The sequence below is a fragment of the Cavia porcellus genome, unplaced genomic scaffold, assembly GCF_034190915.1.
Source record: "Cavia porcellus strain 051 isolate PalLab524CR breed Dunkin Hartley unplaced genomic scaffold, mCavPor4.1 scaffold_8, whole genome shotgun sequence".
In the NCBI taxonomy this organism is placed as follows: Eukaryota; Metazoa; Chordata; class Mammalia; order Rodentia; family Caviidae; genus Cavia; species Cavia porcellus.
The window spans coordinates 75,876,114-75,894,180 of NW_026947491.1; the positions used below are offsets into that span (position 1 = coordinate 75,876,114).

The 18,067-nt window shown below is 32.8% G+C and overlaps 1 protein-coding gene across 1 annotated transcript in view; it reads right to left on the reverse strand.

Moving 5' to 3' along the window:
* Positions 1-18,067, reverse strand: part of Slc6a15 (solute carrier family 6 member 15) — a 56,818-nt gene that overhangs the window by 11,478 nt on the left and 27,273 nt on the right. The window contains exons 5-10 of the mRNA XM_063255229.1: positions 17,311-17,492; positions 9,946-10,056; positions 6,845-7,086; positions 6,551-6,743; positions 4,875-5,067; positions 1,920-2,079 (exon numbers count right to left, since the gene is read on the reverse strand). Coding sequence (XP_063111299.1) covers positions 1,920-2,079; positions 4,875-5,067; positions 6,551-6,743; positions 6,845-7,086; positions 9,946-10,056; positions 17,311-17,492 — 1,081 coding nt within the window. The remainder of the gene's footprint in view (positions 1-1,919; positions 2,080-4,874; positions 5,068-6,550; positions 6,744-6,844; positions 7,087-9,945; positions 10,057-17,310; positions 17,493-18,067) is intronic.

Consider the following 18,067-nt stretch of genomic DNA (forward strand, 5'->3'; position numbering starts at 1 on the left):
GACTTTGAAATGACAATCAGGCAAAACCTCTTGACTCTACCTCTGAGTCATTGTGTCCTCCTAAATTAGGAAGATCTCATTTCCCATTTGCAAGACATGGGTGGTGTTAGTTACCACACAGTTCTTTTCCACTCCTACTCTATTTTTAAAGCAGTTTTAGGTTCACAGTAAAATTGATCTGATGGTCAAGATTCCCATATATTCCGTCCCTCCCTCATTCTTGACATCCTCCATCAGCCATACATATGCTACAACTGATGAGCCCATGTTGACACATGATGATACCTCAGAATTCATTGTTGACTTTAAGCTTCACCTCCAGTGTTCTATATTCCATAAGTTTACACAAAGACATAATAAGTAGCTCTATCCACAATTATATCAGAGTAGTTTAATTGTTCTTTGGGCTCCACATATTCATCCTTCCCCTAGGTCAGTCACTGGACTTTCTAGTGTCTTCACAGTTGGCTTTTCTGAAATGTAACATTGGCAGACTCCTACATGACGTAGATATTCAAGAAAAAGCCATCTCTTAGTAGTCATGGATGGTTCCTCCAGATCATTGCATGGCACGACTGGTCATTCCTTTTGAGCTATGAGTAATACTCCTTTGCCTGGGTCTATATTTAGGACATCTTCATTACTTCCAAGTTTTGGTATTTATGAATAAATCTGCTGTTAACAGTTATGCACAGAGATTTATGCAGACATACACTTTCAATTCCTTTGAGTAAATACCAAGGACTGTACGTGTCAGATCACATGATAAAAACAAAAATCTTAATTTTCACTTAGAAACTGCCAAAACAACTTAAGCGGCTATAGTACTTTGTATTCCACCACCAGTGAGAGTTTCTGTTGTTCCTCATCCTAACCAGCAGTTTAGCTATGCTCTGGATCTTGGCCATTCTAGTAGCCATGTAGATGTATTATTATTATTTTAGTCAGTATTTCCCTGGGGACATGTGACAAGAAACATCTTTCATAGGCATGTTTGCCATCCACACAGTGTTTCATACAAAGCACAAGAGCTAATACCTGTCCCACAGCTACATTACTATTACTACACAGTACACAATTATTAAATATGTTTCCTTCCATTTGAGCCTGGATATTTTAACAGTAAACATAAAGCTTCGACATAAAATCATTTGACACTAATTATCCTTGAAGTCACTGAAGAGACCTCTGCTTGTCACTTAATTTGTATTCATTCCTGGTTTGCACAAAGACCTAATAACCTTAATGATTTTATTATGTCACAGGCGATGTATGTTAATTAGAGGCAATTAATTTAAAATATATTGGATAAAGCCTTCAAGAGCTTTTATGTATATTGGTTATATGCAGAAAATAATATGTACATATAACAGATGATACTGTATATCATTTCCCCAAACAGTTCTGCTTCCTAAGGAATTACGCACATGCTCCTTTCATAAAAGTTTAGCAAAGTGATTAGAAGATAAGTTTTTAAATTAAACAGAAATGGCTATGAATTCGAGATCTGCTTCCGTCCACATGTGTGATGAAAAGTCACTCAGCTTCTCTAAGCTTGATTTTCCTTATTTGTGAAATGCAGGAAAATGGTAACTCAAAAGAGCCCACGGTTGTTGGAATATAGGTAATATCCTACCATTTTATTAGCAGAATTAAATGCTACCATTTTATTAGCAGAATTAAATCAGAACTGCAAAACTCTGAATTATTACAGTCTATAGAATTTTAACTATTCACCCACTAGAGAAGTAGACTTCACTGAAATTGTTGAATGAATAAGATCTTTTAAACTATTTGAGTTGGCAAAAAAAAAAATTCCCTCTCTTCATTTCTATCCTCTCCTAGATGAAATAAATGTTGACAGCTAATCTTTTCAAAATAGGGATGAAAAATGAAGGCATTAAAGGAAACATACTTACTTATCTATGCCATAAACAAAGCTCACAGCAATATTCTCCAAAACGACTACAATCAGCAGAGGTAATGTTGCAGAATAATCATCAAACATCGTAACAAAGTAATTTCCAGAGCGTTGCACAAATATCAGGCCAATGCAAAATGCAAGAAGACAACAGATAACTAAGGGAAAGAAATAAATGGGAACAAATGACACCATCTTCAAAGTTAAACATTTTAAAGTTCACTATGAATTATGTTCAAACAATTTTTTAAACTTTTATAATATGATATAGCCATTACCTTTCCTATACTATAGGAATGTTATACATTGGGAGTTAACTTGGGTTTAGAATAGGCTGGAATATAAATTCACAATGAAACATTAATTCATCTTCCTGAGTGGGGAATCTCATTTACCAAGCACAAATTATGAGGCCAAATTGAAAGAATTTTGAAAAGCACAAACTTCTATTCCTATCACTATTATTAATATCAAATTGACCTTTGTAGAAAGCAAACATTCTTAGACCATTCCCACCTTTGGTAAGTTGCTACTGTTTTAAAATCTATATGGAAATTTTAACTGGTAATGAAACTAATACATTTATAAGATTATAAAACTTTTAATCTTTTATATTTGATTGAATTACAGTAATATTTAAAGTACAACCAGAAAAATCTGATCAGAACTAGCCTCAGCATGAATACGCACAACTTTGCCTCAACCTGTTAGTGTGGAAACTAATTGGGACAGATTGAGCAATATAATGATCAAAGTAACAACTAACAACCATCTAAAGGAAATGTCCCCAATAAGATCCAAGAAGCAGATGCAAAAATTCAGAACAGCTGCTATTACAAAAACTGAAAAAGGCTTTTAGAATTCATACGCTATTATCCTATTTTCATTAATTTTTTTATTCTTTCCTCCTCATTAGCAAAGAAGTCCACTAAACTAAAACAAAAAGACTACATTCTATTTCTCAACCACTTTCTTTTAGCAGAGGTTAGTAAAATCAAGAGGAGTACAGTACTTGAAAGCAATTAACAAGAGGACAAAGCAGACATGGATTCAGTCATGTGAGGCTTTCTTAATCCCAACAATTACGGGGTACACTAGGCATTAACTCCGTCTCTCAACACTATGCTAGTGCAATGAGTTACATCACATGGAAATGAGTATCACATGTAAGCATATAATGTGAAAAAGAAAAAGTAGCATTTACTTGGAAGCCCATTGTATTTAACTATGCTGGTCACAGTATACCTTCAATTTATAGTATTAGGTTTCATTTCTATAACACTTCCATTAAGCAATATATTGCAATCTTCATTTTACAGATGAGAGAAATGACCCTGAAGAATTTTAGTATTAGCAGTTAAAATCACAGGCTGGAAGTAACAGTAAGTGAGATTTTCAGCCAATTCTGTTTGACTCCACAGCCAATGTGAATTTTACTTTCTCCCAACTGCAGCATAGAATTTTTGACAAATGCAAAGAAAGTGCATTGTATATGTTACAGACAGGATTTTACTGGAGATGTGAGAGAAAAAAATAATGCATAATGTTCTCTTCTGAGTCTTACTATGCTGAAGAAAAAAGAAGTGCACATAAAAGGTGGAGAGATAGCACACAGTTCAGATTAGGCTTGAAGGTCATCAGGCTCCTACCAGACAGAAGCCAGAAAGCATTTTTCAGATGTCACAAAGGAGCAGGTACCCCTCTGTGAGTTCTTTCTACACTGTTTCTTTTCCATTAAGTTTACAAGCTCTGTAACAAAGAAAGGGATGGTTTGGATACACCAGAGCAAAGACAAGAATGCTAAGGTAACTTTTTAGCTTTTACATCAGGCAGGATATTAATCCTGGTATGTTTATGTAGAAACTGTTTTCTGGGAAAAGTTAACGAAGTTCATCATTTTTTGTTAAACAGAATTCAGTATATAGATATAGATACAGATATTTATCAAATTAAAATCAGTAATTTGTGACATTACTTTAATGAATAGTGATAGTGACATAAGCAATGAAACATAACATTTATTGAATATATGCTTGATATTATTAATGTATATTAAGATAATAATTAGAGGGACTAAAACCAGAATTCACCAAGAGGCAAGCCCTCCCTGCAAACCAGTGCCATGTGCAGGCCACTGCCAGTTGGGGAACAGACCTTTTTCAGCAAACACACACACACACACACACACACACACACACACACACACACACGTAAGCAACAGGCTGATCCAGAGAAATAGGCTGCGATGATAGCTATTCAGGTGACACGCAAATTAATGCTTGCAGTATTTGGTGTTTCACTGACTTTGCAGATCTAGGGCTGGTGGTTTGATTATCTATTCAGAGGATAATGGTACCCAGTGTGGCACCTAATGGGGATCACCTTCTGAATGTGGTAACCATTGTTAATTCCCTATCATGTTTTGAAGTCCTGTATCATTTTCATTGGTTTGATGGGTTGGGTTTTCTTCTGTTTTGTTTTGTGTGATTTTGTGATATCCGAAGGCATAGGCCACTACTTCAAAGACAGCAAGATGTATTATGGTAGCCATTTTGGATTCACTATTGTCTTCTTTGAAGTCCTTTATTGCATTCATTGTTTTGCTTTTATTGTTCTATTGTTGTTTTGTTTTTATTATTCTATTGTTATTTGTTTCTATCCTGTTCTATATGATTTTCATTATCTGTAGGCATCTGCAGCTATTTTGAATACAAGAGACATTATGGTAGCTATTGTTGATTTTGTATTTGTTTGAAGTTGTGTCGCTTACACTGGTTTGTTTTGATTGGCCTTATTCTGTTTTATTTTACTTGATTTTATTCTTAAAAAAATAATAATTAGAATCTACTAAAATTCAAAAGTTAAACTTTCTATTTTTATCTCTAGTCTCTCAAGAATAAAATAACCTATATTAATTCAATGAAAAGTCAAATAAATTTAGGTAAAAGCTCACCAGTAAGAATTTCCTTCCTGATTTTGAAAGTGTCCACAATAGGTGTGATGATTCCTTCAATGGTCCCAAACATGCTGCCAAGTCCTAGATTTATCAGCATGAGGAAGAACATTACTGACCAGAAGGGAGATGCAGGGAAGTGGGTCATGGCTTCTGTAAATGCAATAAATGCTAAGCCAGTCCCCTGAACAGCCTGTAAAATACAGAAAATCCAACATTAATACAGAGCAATACTATGTTACTACTCTATTCCTCAGTTACAGTGAGGAAGGAAACTTCTAAATAATAGCCAGGTAGCCAGAGACCACTGAAAATAAACATGCTGACATCAGCTTTTAATGAGATCAATTTCTCACTCTCAGAATCCAGATTTAATTAGACCAAGTAACATAAAGAGTGAAGCTATTTAGAACTTATGAACAGAGTATGCAATCATATTGTGCAGTGTTCTAAACATTTCACAAAGATCTTGGAATTGTATAAACAGATAGATACGTGTCAGTTTTGTAGCCCTTAAAGTTTATGAGTATAAATAGTGATTTATTTCCACATAAACATATGTACAAATATATGTACATCTATTTCTTACCTATAGATAAAGTAGCTCAAAAAACTGGCATTAAAATATAGACAGTAATAACAAATTGTTTTAATTTAAAACAAAAATGTGGATGCAAATTAAAAAGATAGAACAAAATAGCTGGATTTAAAAAGTCAATATTCAACAATACAAAAATTATTTTGTCTTAACTTTTCTACATTTGGTATTCTTATCTCCCTGTTGAGAAATGTTGGCTTGATGCACTAGTTTTCATAATTTAAAGAGACCAAATGAATTTTTACTTAATATTGAGGAAATGAATAGAAATATAAATTCTTCAATCAAGCAGAATGAAATGGAATTGCTAGCATGTATTAATGTGAATTTATTTTTTATAAGTACCATAAATATGCAGCTCATTAAAATAAGTTCTAATAATCTAAAACTTAACCAAAACTTCAAGTTGATTTTTTCAGCTCATAAAGACAAGTAGATCAGAATTTTCAGAAAAATCTTTGAAGAGTAACTTGGTAATTGTTTTCCTTATACAATTCAAGATCATTACACAAATGATGGCTTCGACCATAATTTTAAGCATGTAATGCTTTGTGTGTATCCTGGTGTATAGTTAGATATCATAATGTAAGTAATTAATAGCAAATGTATTCATTTTTTCCTTTTAACAATAAGAGTGGCCAGTGGCAGCCAATAAAAGGATGTGTATGACTGTTCTCCGATTCTTTATTAAAATAAGAGTGCCTACTCATGATTTGCTGAAAACAACTATTAAATGACCATTTCAAATATCATCCACATCTCAAAATAATTATGTAATGCATACACGAAGGAATTATAGTTCAAATTATAAATTTATACCAATCATTCATTAATCATTTTATGATGAAAATCTCTTATTGATTCATCTTTTAAGTTAGTGTGGCTGAGTGAAAATTGCTTTGTAAAGTTAAAAAAAAAATCTTGATAAGAAAGTATTTTCCCTGAAATGAAGAATGTGAAGCCTGAAATAACATAATATTCTCTTGGCATTTTGAAGACCGTTTTTCGGAAACAAATCTGCTGGATGATACACATTTTAAACAAACAATATTCTGCTGCTCCAACATGGCCTACTAACTTTATTTAGCTCATCTTCCACTTGACAGGAGTTGAGTTGAAGAACATGAAACTCTTCTTCTTTGACTTTTTGAATGATGTCAAAAACTAAGTGATAATCTTCGGCAGTAACAGCGGAGAGGTTGATGTGATGGGGAATAATATCCTGACTAATATTTCCCATTTTCAAAAGTTTTATGATCATTTCTGAGTTTCTGAAAAGTAGAGCAATGTAAGAATGAGCACTTGGGGTTCACGGCACACATTTTGTATAAAATTATGCTGTCAAAAGCTAATGGAAATTAATTATCCATACTGGGCAATGCATTTCTCATTTACGACGTTTGCTTTGAACCCCAGAACTGCAAACACCACCAGCGTTGCCAGGACAGAAGTGAAAAAATTGATGAAGGACACCAGGACAGCATCGAAGTGACAGTTGTTGTCTCTCTTGTTGTAGCTTGAAAAGGCAATGACACCGCCAAACCCCAGACCTAAGGCAAAGAACACCTGAGTAGCAGCTTCTCTCCAGACCTTGGGCTCCAGCATTATTTCAAGCTGTTAGAAATTAAACAGAATAGAAGTCAGCTGCACAGTAATACTTCATCCAAATTAGCACATTGCTTGGATAACTATACTGAAATTTATGCACACGTTTAAACCTTGAAGATAGTCTGTTTTCTTTAGTAGAAATAAACTTTTGGTTTGTTTACTTGGTGGTTTTTTTTTTTTTTTTATGAAAAGGAGAGACTACCAAGCAAATAAAATAGTTACTAAGCTAAATAAGTATTTTACTAATGCTTATTTAAGTTTCATGTTTTCTAGTGGGAATCTAGTGACTTAATCAGATAATAATTATACTCTGAAAAATGTAATTATTTGTACTTTGCATATTCAGTTAATATTATTCATTCACTCATAAGTTTTCCATAAACCTTTACTCTGAAATTACAAGAAGTTTATCTGTGACATATACTTCAGATCCAATTTGTGAATGCATATTTCAAAGATCTGCATTTCTTTTTAGATAATTATCAAGTATGCAAATGATATAATCAAATATTTTCAATAGAACGGTTAAGACTAACCATAACTTACATAAATGTCATTAAACCTCTAAGCTTGAGTTCTGTAACAGTAGTTTTAAAACTGACATTTTATCTCTTTTAATACTGCAGTGATGTTGTCTGTATTGAGGATAATAGTAAATATAGCTTGAGCATGAAATCTGAAAGTTCACATCCTGATTCTGCCATAAAACAATTTAATAATCTTGCAACTTATGGCAAATGCTTTTATCTTCCTCAGTGGAAAAATGCGAGTAACGAGAAAGACACCCCTAAACCCACATCACTCTAAGTGCCATATAACTGATCACATCCATAAACTCTACAGAGGCAAACTGACAGGCACTTCATATGGTTTATATCACTTATTATTCTTAAGTATGGCAGTTCTAGGATAGAAACGAAATATGAAAATAGTTTTCAAAACTCAGTATTTTCCCACATATGGGGAATGTATTGATTCATTTAATTTTAGTTATTATGACTTTTGAAATTTATGAAACATTCTCATAAAGCATGATTATGAATCTGTAATTTATGTATTAAGGTATCATATAATTTAGTGTTCTTTTCTGTACAGTAAGCCTAGGATAAATGGATCTCTACACTAAACTCAGCTGTCCCTCCTGATTTTACCCACTAGATGGCAGAAAAAACTTATTTATTAAAGACATTATTCATAAAGCCTGCAACTTCTGAACTAAAACCTCTATTAGCTGTTTCAGCATATTTTACAAGCTTAGTTACTTCCTTTGTGTAAACAATGCAAATTTCAAGGTAAATTACTTATGCTATCATTTTTATATTACTGTCACTAACAAGAGTGATGTGACACAGAATCTTACCAACAGTTAGTGAAAAGTGAACTGAAGGAAAATATTCAGTCTTCTATTAGCAATACTTATTCTTTACTAAAAATCCTAATTTATGCTACTGATTAAATACTGAAGCATATAGAAGTATTATATCAAATTCTAAAATATCTCCTTAAATGTTTCTAATCATGCCATATGTAATTGCCAATTTATGAAGTGGATGTATTCCAGAAATTCAGATAGAATTTGGTTGTCTTCAACTCATGAAAGATTACAGCCAAAATTGATAGTAAATATTTGAAAGACATTTTAGTTAAAATGAAGTAGAAATTTATAAATCTAAACTACCTTTCTAGTAGAATAGTTCCAAGGACTAAGTGTTAAGCAAGACTTTTGAACTAGACAAGACAACCACATGGTAGTGTAGGCATTTTGCTGCCATAAAATGAAAACCCACTTTGCACCAGACAGGCAAAGACCACAGCTTCTTTTACCTGGTATCAAGAGAGCTGCAGGAGTAACAAAGAATTCCACAGAAGCTAAGTCCTTCTGCCCGATTCACAGCATAACACTGGCTACATATTCACCTTTCGACTTCCAAACTCTGTTCTAATTTTCAAATTGTACCCTGTATCTCTGTACATTTGTATCTGCCTGGGAGATTACTAGCAAACCAACAGTGATGTGCAACTTCATTTCACTAAATAACAAAAATATATACACCCTATAATTCATTTTCATTTCCTAGCAAATCAAAGCATTAAGTTATGATCAAGTCCTCAGTGCTAATTGAACATATTCTATACACACAGCATTGAGTTCAGCTTTACTAAACTGAATATCAGGTTAAATTTTCATCCTTCTACAGAGGTTGTTTAGAATATTCTTAAATTTGTATCAACAAAAGCTCCCAAGCTAATCACTATAATTTTTATTTCAGAAGATACAAAACCTAAAAATAATTCAAAAATTTAAAAAATCACTGATTTTCTATGTGACAATATTTAAGAATATAATAAGACTACATTTAAGAATATAATGCATTTAGGTGACTTGTTCATCAATCTCCAGAGAAACTAAACAAATTAATATGTGCACTATTTTTTTTTCTTTAGGAAGAATTATTTTTGGTTTTCCAAATGAATTCATGACACAAAAAGATTAAGAACCACTGAAACAGGGGGGAGAGAGTAAGTGAAGATTAAAAATTCTAAGGTCATGAGTTCAATCTCTGGCACCAAAAAAAAGCTAATATAAAGATTAAAAGTTAATTTGTTATAAAAGAAGGTTTTTTGAAGTTTAATCACTCATGGTTTTACTCTAGAACCAAAGTGGTCCATTTAATATAAGACACGTATTTAACTACAAATATATATAAAAAAAAAACTCTCATGTTTCTAGATTAATATAATTTAAAAGCCTAAAACATATATTTTAGATATAAGTTCTCAAATGTAACCATGTAGACATTTTAACCAAAAAAAAAAAAAAAAAAATCATTTTCCGATCGCCTTACACAGAAATGTGTTACATACCTTAGGAGTAAACATGTGGTGGATGCCGTCAATTGAACCATTTAAAAACAGTGCTCGGATTAGGAAGCATATTAGTACCACATATGGGAACAGAGAACTAAAGTACATAATCTGCAAAGAAAAACAAAAAATAAAATGGGTAAGATACGTTACAAGTATTTTAATGGTTAAGACTTTGCTTTGTCCTACATGTGAACACTCTTTGGCGAACAATTAAAAATATTACTAATGACTTGTAAAGGTATCTTTTAAAAATAGTTTGTATTCTTGCCTTTGACTTAAGATCCTATATGTGGTATAATGAAAAACTGGAAACTTTTAATTTTTAATTGACACATAAGTATGTATCTTTATGGGGTACAATGTGACAGTTCAAAACATATATACATTGAGTAATGACTAAATAGAATAACTTTATTGGGTTGTGAAATTGCAAGCCCTTCTAGTTACTTTGAGATACGCAATAAATAGTTGTGAGCTACCAGCACCCCGTTGTGCCAGGACACTGCAATGTACTCTTCCTACTTAAATGTGTGTAGGTATTTGTTCTCTATTCCCCTCCTCCCTGCCCTTCCAGCCTCTAGTGACCACTATTCTATTTTCTGTTTCTTAGAGATCCATTTCTGTAGCTTCCACATTTGAGTAACAACTTGCACTCTCTGTTTTCGTGTTGAAGGCTTCTTCCACTTTATATCTTCCAATCCTATCCCTATGTAGCTGCAAAGGACAAAATTTCTTTCTGTTTAATGGCTGAATAATATGTCATTGTGTGAGGACAAACTCAATATTAATTATTATTTAATCTCCTTTGAAACAGTCCATAAGTATGATGTAGCTTGAGTATTGTTGATTCCTCAGAAAAAAAAGCACAGAAAGAATAAGACTGCCTCCCTGGCAAATTCCTTTTTTTTTTTTTAAGTTTTAATTTAGCTAAAGTTTCATTCTGATTTTATAAAACTTAGAGTTGTCATATACTGTCTATTCTACATCTTGAATAACTGATAATGTAAATGTATTATCTTCTGCTTCAGTAATTTTTATTACTCACTGGAAGAATTCAGCAAATAGTAATCACGGAAGGGTCTGTCCCAACTGGATATTCACTGCCCTCTTGAAATCACCATGAGGAAGCCTAATAGATCTCTCAAATTTTTCAGGTCCAGACACAAACTGTTTCCTCCAAAACTGTTCTCTTTACATCAGAAAATGGCCCCACATCTAGAAGTAGTCTTGGACTATTTGCAATATTCTGCTACCTTTCAAACTATCAGTAGGCTCAGTCATTCCTTGCCTAACTACAAGTTTCCAGTTCTGTCGGAAAAGAAAGTAAGTTGTTTTCTCTGGCCTCCCAAGCCTTGTACGCAAAGTCTGCCCCCTCCACCACGGTCAGGTGCTTGGCTCTACCTTGCAGACCTTGCTGTCTTGTGAGTATAAGGAGCTCACCCTTCTTCTCCATGTGCAGGTAAACTTGCTCCTTTTATTAGTCAAATCTCAACTTCTTTTTCTCTGAGAAGTCTTCCCTGGCCCTCCAAAAGAAGCCTAAACATTTTTCTTTAAAATATCACCAATGTGCTCCAAGGAATCAATAACATCACCTTGTTTTGTTTTGACAATATTTAGCATGGCTGAAATGATGTCACTTTGGGGTTTACTTATCTTCAGTCCCTCTGTCAGAATGGAAACTCTGTGAGGGCAAGAGCACTTCCTCTCCTGTATCAAAAATACATAACATACTGGCCAAAATGTCCAGCTAAATGATATGTAACTGAGTGAGGAATGAAGGCAGGAAGGAAAAAATAGAGGAAATACTGTCACAGAGAGAACAGCTCCGGCAGGTCAGAAACTGAATCCAATAACAACACACGATATAAAGCAGTACGACAATGTGTACTTGTGTACTCCAGTCTTCCCGCTTAGCAGTTATATTTCAGCATCCTAAGGAAAACCCTTAATATGGAAAAAACCACATCACATTAAAATCAATGTTTAAAAATTATTTTAATTTAATTTTGGCAAAATGTAATTTTAAAATATCTCAAATTTTTAAAATTCTTTTGTTATAGGCCTTCAGATAAATTTACTGATTTCCTTTTTACTAAATGCTTTCAGATGGGGTATTTCTTTTATCATTCTCTCTGCTTCTTTAAATGTCAGTTGCCTTGATTTCCCTTAAATTAAAGCTATACCCATTGTGATTCTTCACAAATTTTGAGTCACTCAGAAGAATGAGTTTTTTGCACAAAATCTTACCTCTGTAGCTTTTTTAAAACAAAACTCAAACTTGCTGCCTTATAAATGACTGAAATTTCCACTAATTCTATTAACTTTAAAAGTAAAAAATGAAAGGCTGGGGATTTAGCTCAGCGGCATAAGCGCCTTCCTTGAAAGTGTGTGGTCTTGAGTTCAATCCCTGGTACCGATAAAAACGAAAAAGACCAAAAAAAGAAAAGAAAAGTAAAAAATGAAGGTTATATACCAAAATAACATAGACTCTTAATTCTCCAATACAAATACACCTATCTATATTTGTATTTTTACTTGTTTTATACATATGTTTTACTTCTGTATTTCAATGTAATTTGAAATTAAGTATAATGAAAGAAGACAGTTCTAAAACACTCTTACCATATCCCTCTTCTGTTTGTCCTGTAACCAACTGACTAGCAAATCAAATCCGTCCTACCACAGAAATCTCACATCCTCAATGACACATCAGCTTGTACTATCACAACAACTTCCTGTATTCCTTCCTGTTTATGGCCTGCAAACCAGAAACCCAACCTCCAACTTTTTCCAGAATCTGATTGTGCCATTCTAAAACTCCTCAAATGTTTCTCAGTTTTTGTTGAGTAAGAGCTCATCATTTTATCATTGTCCGCAGCTAACTTCAATACCTACTATCAATTTATATCTCATGGTTTGTTTCCCGTGAACTAAATAAATTAATATGTAGAAGTCACACAGGAGCGCTCAGCACTATCTGGGCTTTCCACATGTTGTTTCTGGGTCTACAGTGACCTCCCTCTGAGCTTTCTGGTGAACTTCTCTTGACTCATCAAACTCTAACCCAAAAGCTACCTCCTCTGTGAAACCTTCAGCCAAATCCAGGTTAATGCTCGTGACAGTCTTTATGCTATTACATACTTTCTATTTGACTCTATTACTGTACTTACTGTGTTGTAATTATCTGCATGAACCATTAAATTATGGTTTTCGTGAGAGCAGAGAGAGTGGCCTATTAATGTTCTCACATCTATCACTGGCATAATTCCAAAGTAACATTAAAAGAGAACTTATTTTTTCTTTCTTTATAAATTCCCTAAAACCAAAACAAAGCCAAAGTCAAAAAATGAAGGTATATTTATTCTGAAGCATTCTTAAAAGTACGTATTAATTATGTTATCAACTTATTTCAATTTTCATTTATTGATTAAATGCAGTTTTGAGTTCTTAAATACACTAATCTGGCTTCAGTAATAAGATTCTAACATAGCTTCCCAAAAGGAAAGGAAAGCATATAGAGTGGAAAAATTACAGACAATATTTTAAACAAGTAATATTAAATAGGTCAAAATCTCAATTCTGTTCTTTCATGAGCAAGTAAAAACACAAAATATTCAAGTATTAAATTCCAAGATTTAAAAATATATGTATAAAGTCAGCACTTTCCAGAGGAATCTTTTTAAACACAAATTCTTTGCACTTAATCATATTGCTCTAATCTTATATAAAAATAGACAGCCATATAATATTGTTTAAAATGTCATAGAGCCAGGGGTTCAGTTCAGAAGTGGAAGCACCTGCCTGGCAAGCACCAGGTCGTGAGTTCAATCCCCAGTGCCAGAAAAAAAAAAAATGCCTATCATCATCAAAAATAGGTCATATTCAATATAACAAGGTATACACACCATTCCTGTATACAATGTGACCCAGAATTATATAATTATATACATTATTATAGACATTGCATATTACTGTATACATTAATACCTGTGATCATTTCATCAATTTGTTGTTTACTTGCCTCTGTCACTAAAATGAAAACTTTAAAAAAAGAGAACAATTGTCTTTTCTACTTTGTACACTGCTATATTTCCAGAATCAGATCTGCTTCCTGCACACATCAAGTGCTTAATAAATATTTATTAAATAAGTAAACAAAGAATGAAGGACACTTACATTTTCCAAAAATGAAATATATATATGAAAGGAAACATGAAATATGTTCCTACTTTCTATTACTGTACTTATTGAAATATAGAGACTATCATAGCCATGATAACTGAAACACCTTTACCAGTAAATAAACAGTAGTAGAAATTAGTTTGTTGAAAAAATGTATAAAAACATTTTCATTCTGCTAAACTATTGAAAAATACAGAACATATAGAAAATGTTTAGATTGTCTCCTTTTAGGGATATGTTTATTATATACACATTTTCAGAATCATTCTTTCTGAGCACGCTGTTTCCTAATTTTATCTCTTTTGGCCACTTACTGTCTATTTAATTCTGCACAATTATTCCTTTAAGCTTACTGACTTTGTAGTAAAATGGTGATACAATGCAAATCATCTGGCTGATAAATTAACCAAGCTAATGTTTTCAAAGTATGCAGCATGACTGTAGAAACAATGACAATGCAGTACTAGTAAAAAAAAAAAAAATATCTATCTATCTATATATATATATATATATATATATATATATATATTATCTTTAAGTTAGAAGAAAGCTTACAGGTTTTCATTTCCACTCTTCATCTCCGGGCAGGCATTACCTTAACAGGTACTACCTGCATCCTCTGAACCCTCCCAGTGTTGCTGAGTTCTGGACTGAGACCATTAATTTTGTTTCCTTTCTTTGAAACCACTACAACACCCTGCACAACCCCTGGTGTTGGATTATAATTCTCTATAACCCACACAGAACAGCTTTATTCTTTTGATTGAATAATTTGAAAGTTACATGTGGGGCTAAGATTTTTGTTCTCCATAGAAAAAGGGGAAAATTAAAATTTCAATAAAATCCCAAAAGAACATTGATGCTACCGTAACCCTCTTTCAGTTCTTGAAGTTTCCAGTAACGTCTGTATATGCATGATTGTGCCTGTCTTATGATGCAGCAAACAAGAAATTAATTCATATTTTTATTTCAATTGTTAAATCCTGCAGGAAGTGTTTATGCAGATGAGCCTGGCATTATTTCCCTGCACTGATTTTGTATGACTGTCAGCTTAGAGGCATTTATTGTTTGATATGTGAACACACAGCTTTTCAGTTATTAGTGCTTAAATATCCATTATTAGTGCTTTGTTCACTGTTCTGGACTGAGAATTGCTGACTTAGATATTTATTTTTATTGATACTACTTACACAGCATGCTTTTTCTCCATCTGTACATATTCTTCTTTCAAATCTGCCCACATGCCATAAACTCCCTACAGCCTTATAATAATAAATTGTGTTATTGTATAAATTGTATTCTATTTTTTAATAAATTTATACCACATGGCATTAGAAAAACACCCCCAATATTAGCTGAGAGTAAGTGTCAAATATTATCATTAAAAATGTTAAATATTTGAAGTGCTTGATAGGTGAGTTTCATTTAATTATTCCATATTGTGCTCAAAACTCGCAACACTGATTCTGTACCCCATAAATACATACATATTTAATCTGTTAATAAATATTAATAAAAATAAATAAGGAGGAGGAATAAGGATAAGGACTCAGAAAAAGCACAGGAACAGAACATGATAGTAAAACAACTCGAGAATAGTGGATTTTGAATGTCTTTGGCTAACCACAGCTGATAAGCTTTCTTTTACTTTAGGAATCACATCACTGTGGTTAGATATGGCATAAGAATCTATTCCATTATTTATAATCAGACTGCAAAGCAGATCTCACATAGAATGTACACTCAAACCAATGGTATGAGCTTGTTAAATAATTAAATAAAATAACATCTACAAAAGACGTACAAACATACAGATGTGTTATCATATTTACTTTTTCCAACAAAACATAGTACAGTGGTCCTTGCAAGAAGGTAAATGTGAAATCAATTATAATTTAGAAGTTTAAAAGCCTTCAGTATTTTTAATTAAATACAAAGTAACAGGAATCAAACATCAGACGTAATTCTGTGCGTCCCTTCCCCACCAAATAAATGTATTATTTGGTAGTAATAAATACAGTAGTTAAAGAACATGGATTATAGAACTTCAGTAAAAGAACATGGATTCCAGATATAAATATATCTGTGTTTTATTTTCAACACTAGAACTTACTTTCCATGAAACTTGGAGCAAGTTGTATAGTTTATTGAATTTTTTTTCACAATGCAGGGATCTGAGTGTAACAATTTCTTTTTAAAAAGTTACTTTTAAAAACATAAAAGTAATTATCAGTACCCAGAGGAATTAAACATGCATTAGTTTCCAATCATTATTGCTGCACAAATAATTGTCAGAATCATCTTTACCGTACTCATTCATTGTTACTATTACTACTACTATTATTTCTATCTGGGCTATGACTATGAGTTAACCTGAAAAAATTTACGATCACAGTTTGTTTTAAAATATCACATATAGAATAGTAAGGGACAGAGAGAAAGGCCAACAGTAAAAAGATATGCAGAAAGCTTTAGAACAATAAAAGTGATAATGAAACAAATGTATGATGAATGCAAGATACATACGAAATAATTATTTTCTGAATGCATCTTTCAAAGCAACAACAGAGGAAACCAAGGTGTCCAGATTTTACTTAAGGTCTTTTCAACTACATCCTCTTAAAATTTTCAATTTGCCCTGGTTGCCATTGTCTTTAGTCATTTATATCGCTTGGAATTCCTTGATGGGATTATCATAATTACGTGGTGATATTCAAAACATTAAAAAAACCACTATACTACTCTAAAATTATTTCTGCAAGTGTGCCTTAGGGTATCTACAGCAGAGAAGAGTGAATGATCTATGACAAAATGAATGTTTCTCTCATTCTATCACTTTCCCCAGTTTCCACTTTTGGAACTAACTGGTTATCACAGAACTGAATCATTTAACCTAAACAGATAAATAGAAGAAAGAAAGAACTTTTTAAGTGTAGGCACAAAAATTTAAAGGTTGTGTTGAAATAAGGGAAAACTATAAAATAAATTTAATTTTGCTGTAAAGTACTTGTATCTTTATTTATGTCCTTTCCTTAAACACACTTTTATAAACACTTTTCACCAGTTTTTAACCACCTAGAATGCAATGTTACAAGCAGCTTGTGCAGAAACTGTAACACCTGGGGAAGGTGCACTGCGAATGTCAGTTAGAAGAACCAGGAGGGGCGCTAACATACTAACTTTTCCAGAAGACTGAATGCCTTTGATCATCGCCAAGCAAACCATGACCCAAGCAGCCAGCAAGCAGACGGTCATTTTCCAGTTTAAGCCTCCACTTTCAGAAATGGAACTGGAAATGTCCAGTGCTTCTCTGTACCAGTAATAGGTGGTGGCAGAACTTTTTTCACATTCTGGCTCTATATCTGGAGAGAGAAAGACAACGCAGTCATCTCAGGCTCTAAAGGAGCTATAACTGAGATTTTTCCCCAGTAACCCATGAATCAGTTTTTAGGTCTAGAAAAACACTGCGATTTCACAGTGGCATTTAAAAATCATAATGAAGATTTAAAAACAAAAAACTCAACAGAGCGATTTGACACACCAAAAGGTATCTGTACTCTTTCATATTTAATTACCAGTTTCTAAAGTAAGCAGAAGTGAGCGTCACATGAAAATAAAACAAATCATGTTTGTCATTCCTCGCACTTTCAGTTATCTGATTAACACCTGGGCAGCACTGGCAAATATGCCCAAGGAGCATGGAACTTTTGACATAAGCCTAGCCCAAAGTGACTCCATGTGCTATAAATGTAAGATCAAACTATATTTAAAGATGTACTCCATGAAAGTAATTCAAGCACTATTAATATCATCATATTGAAAATATTTATATTATATTAATAATATATCAAACTATGTAAATAGCTTAAAAATAATATATAATATATTGCAAATATTATAATATAAATATTATTAAAGAATATTGGTAAATCCAATT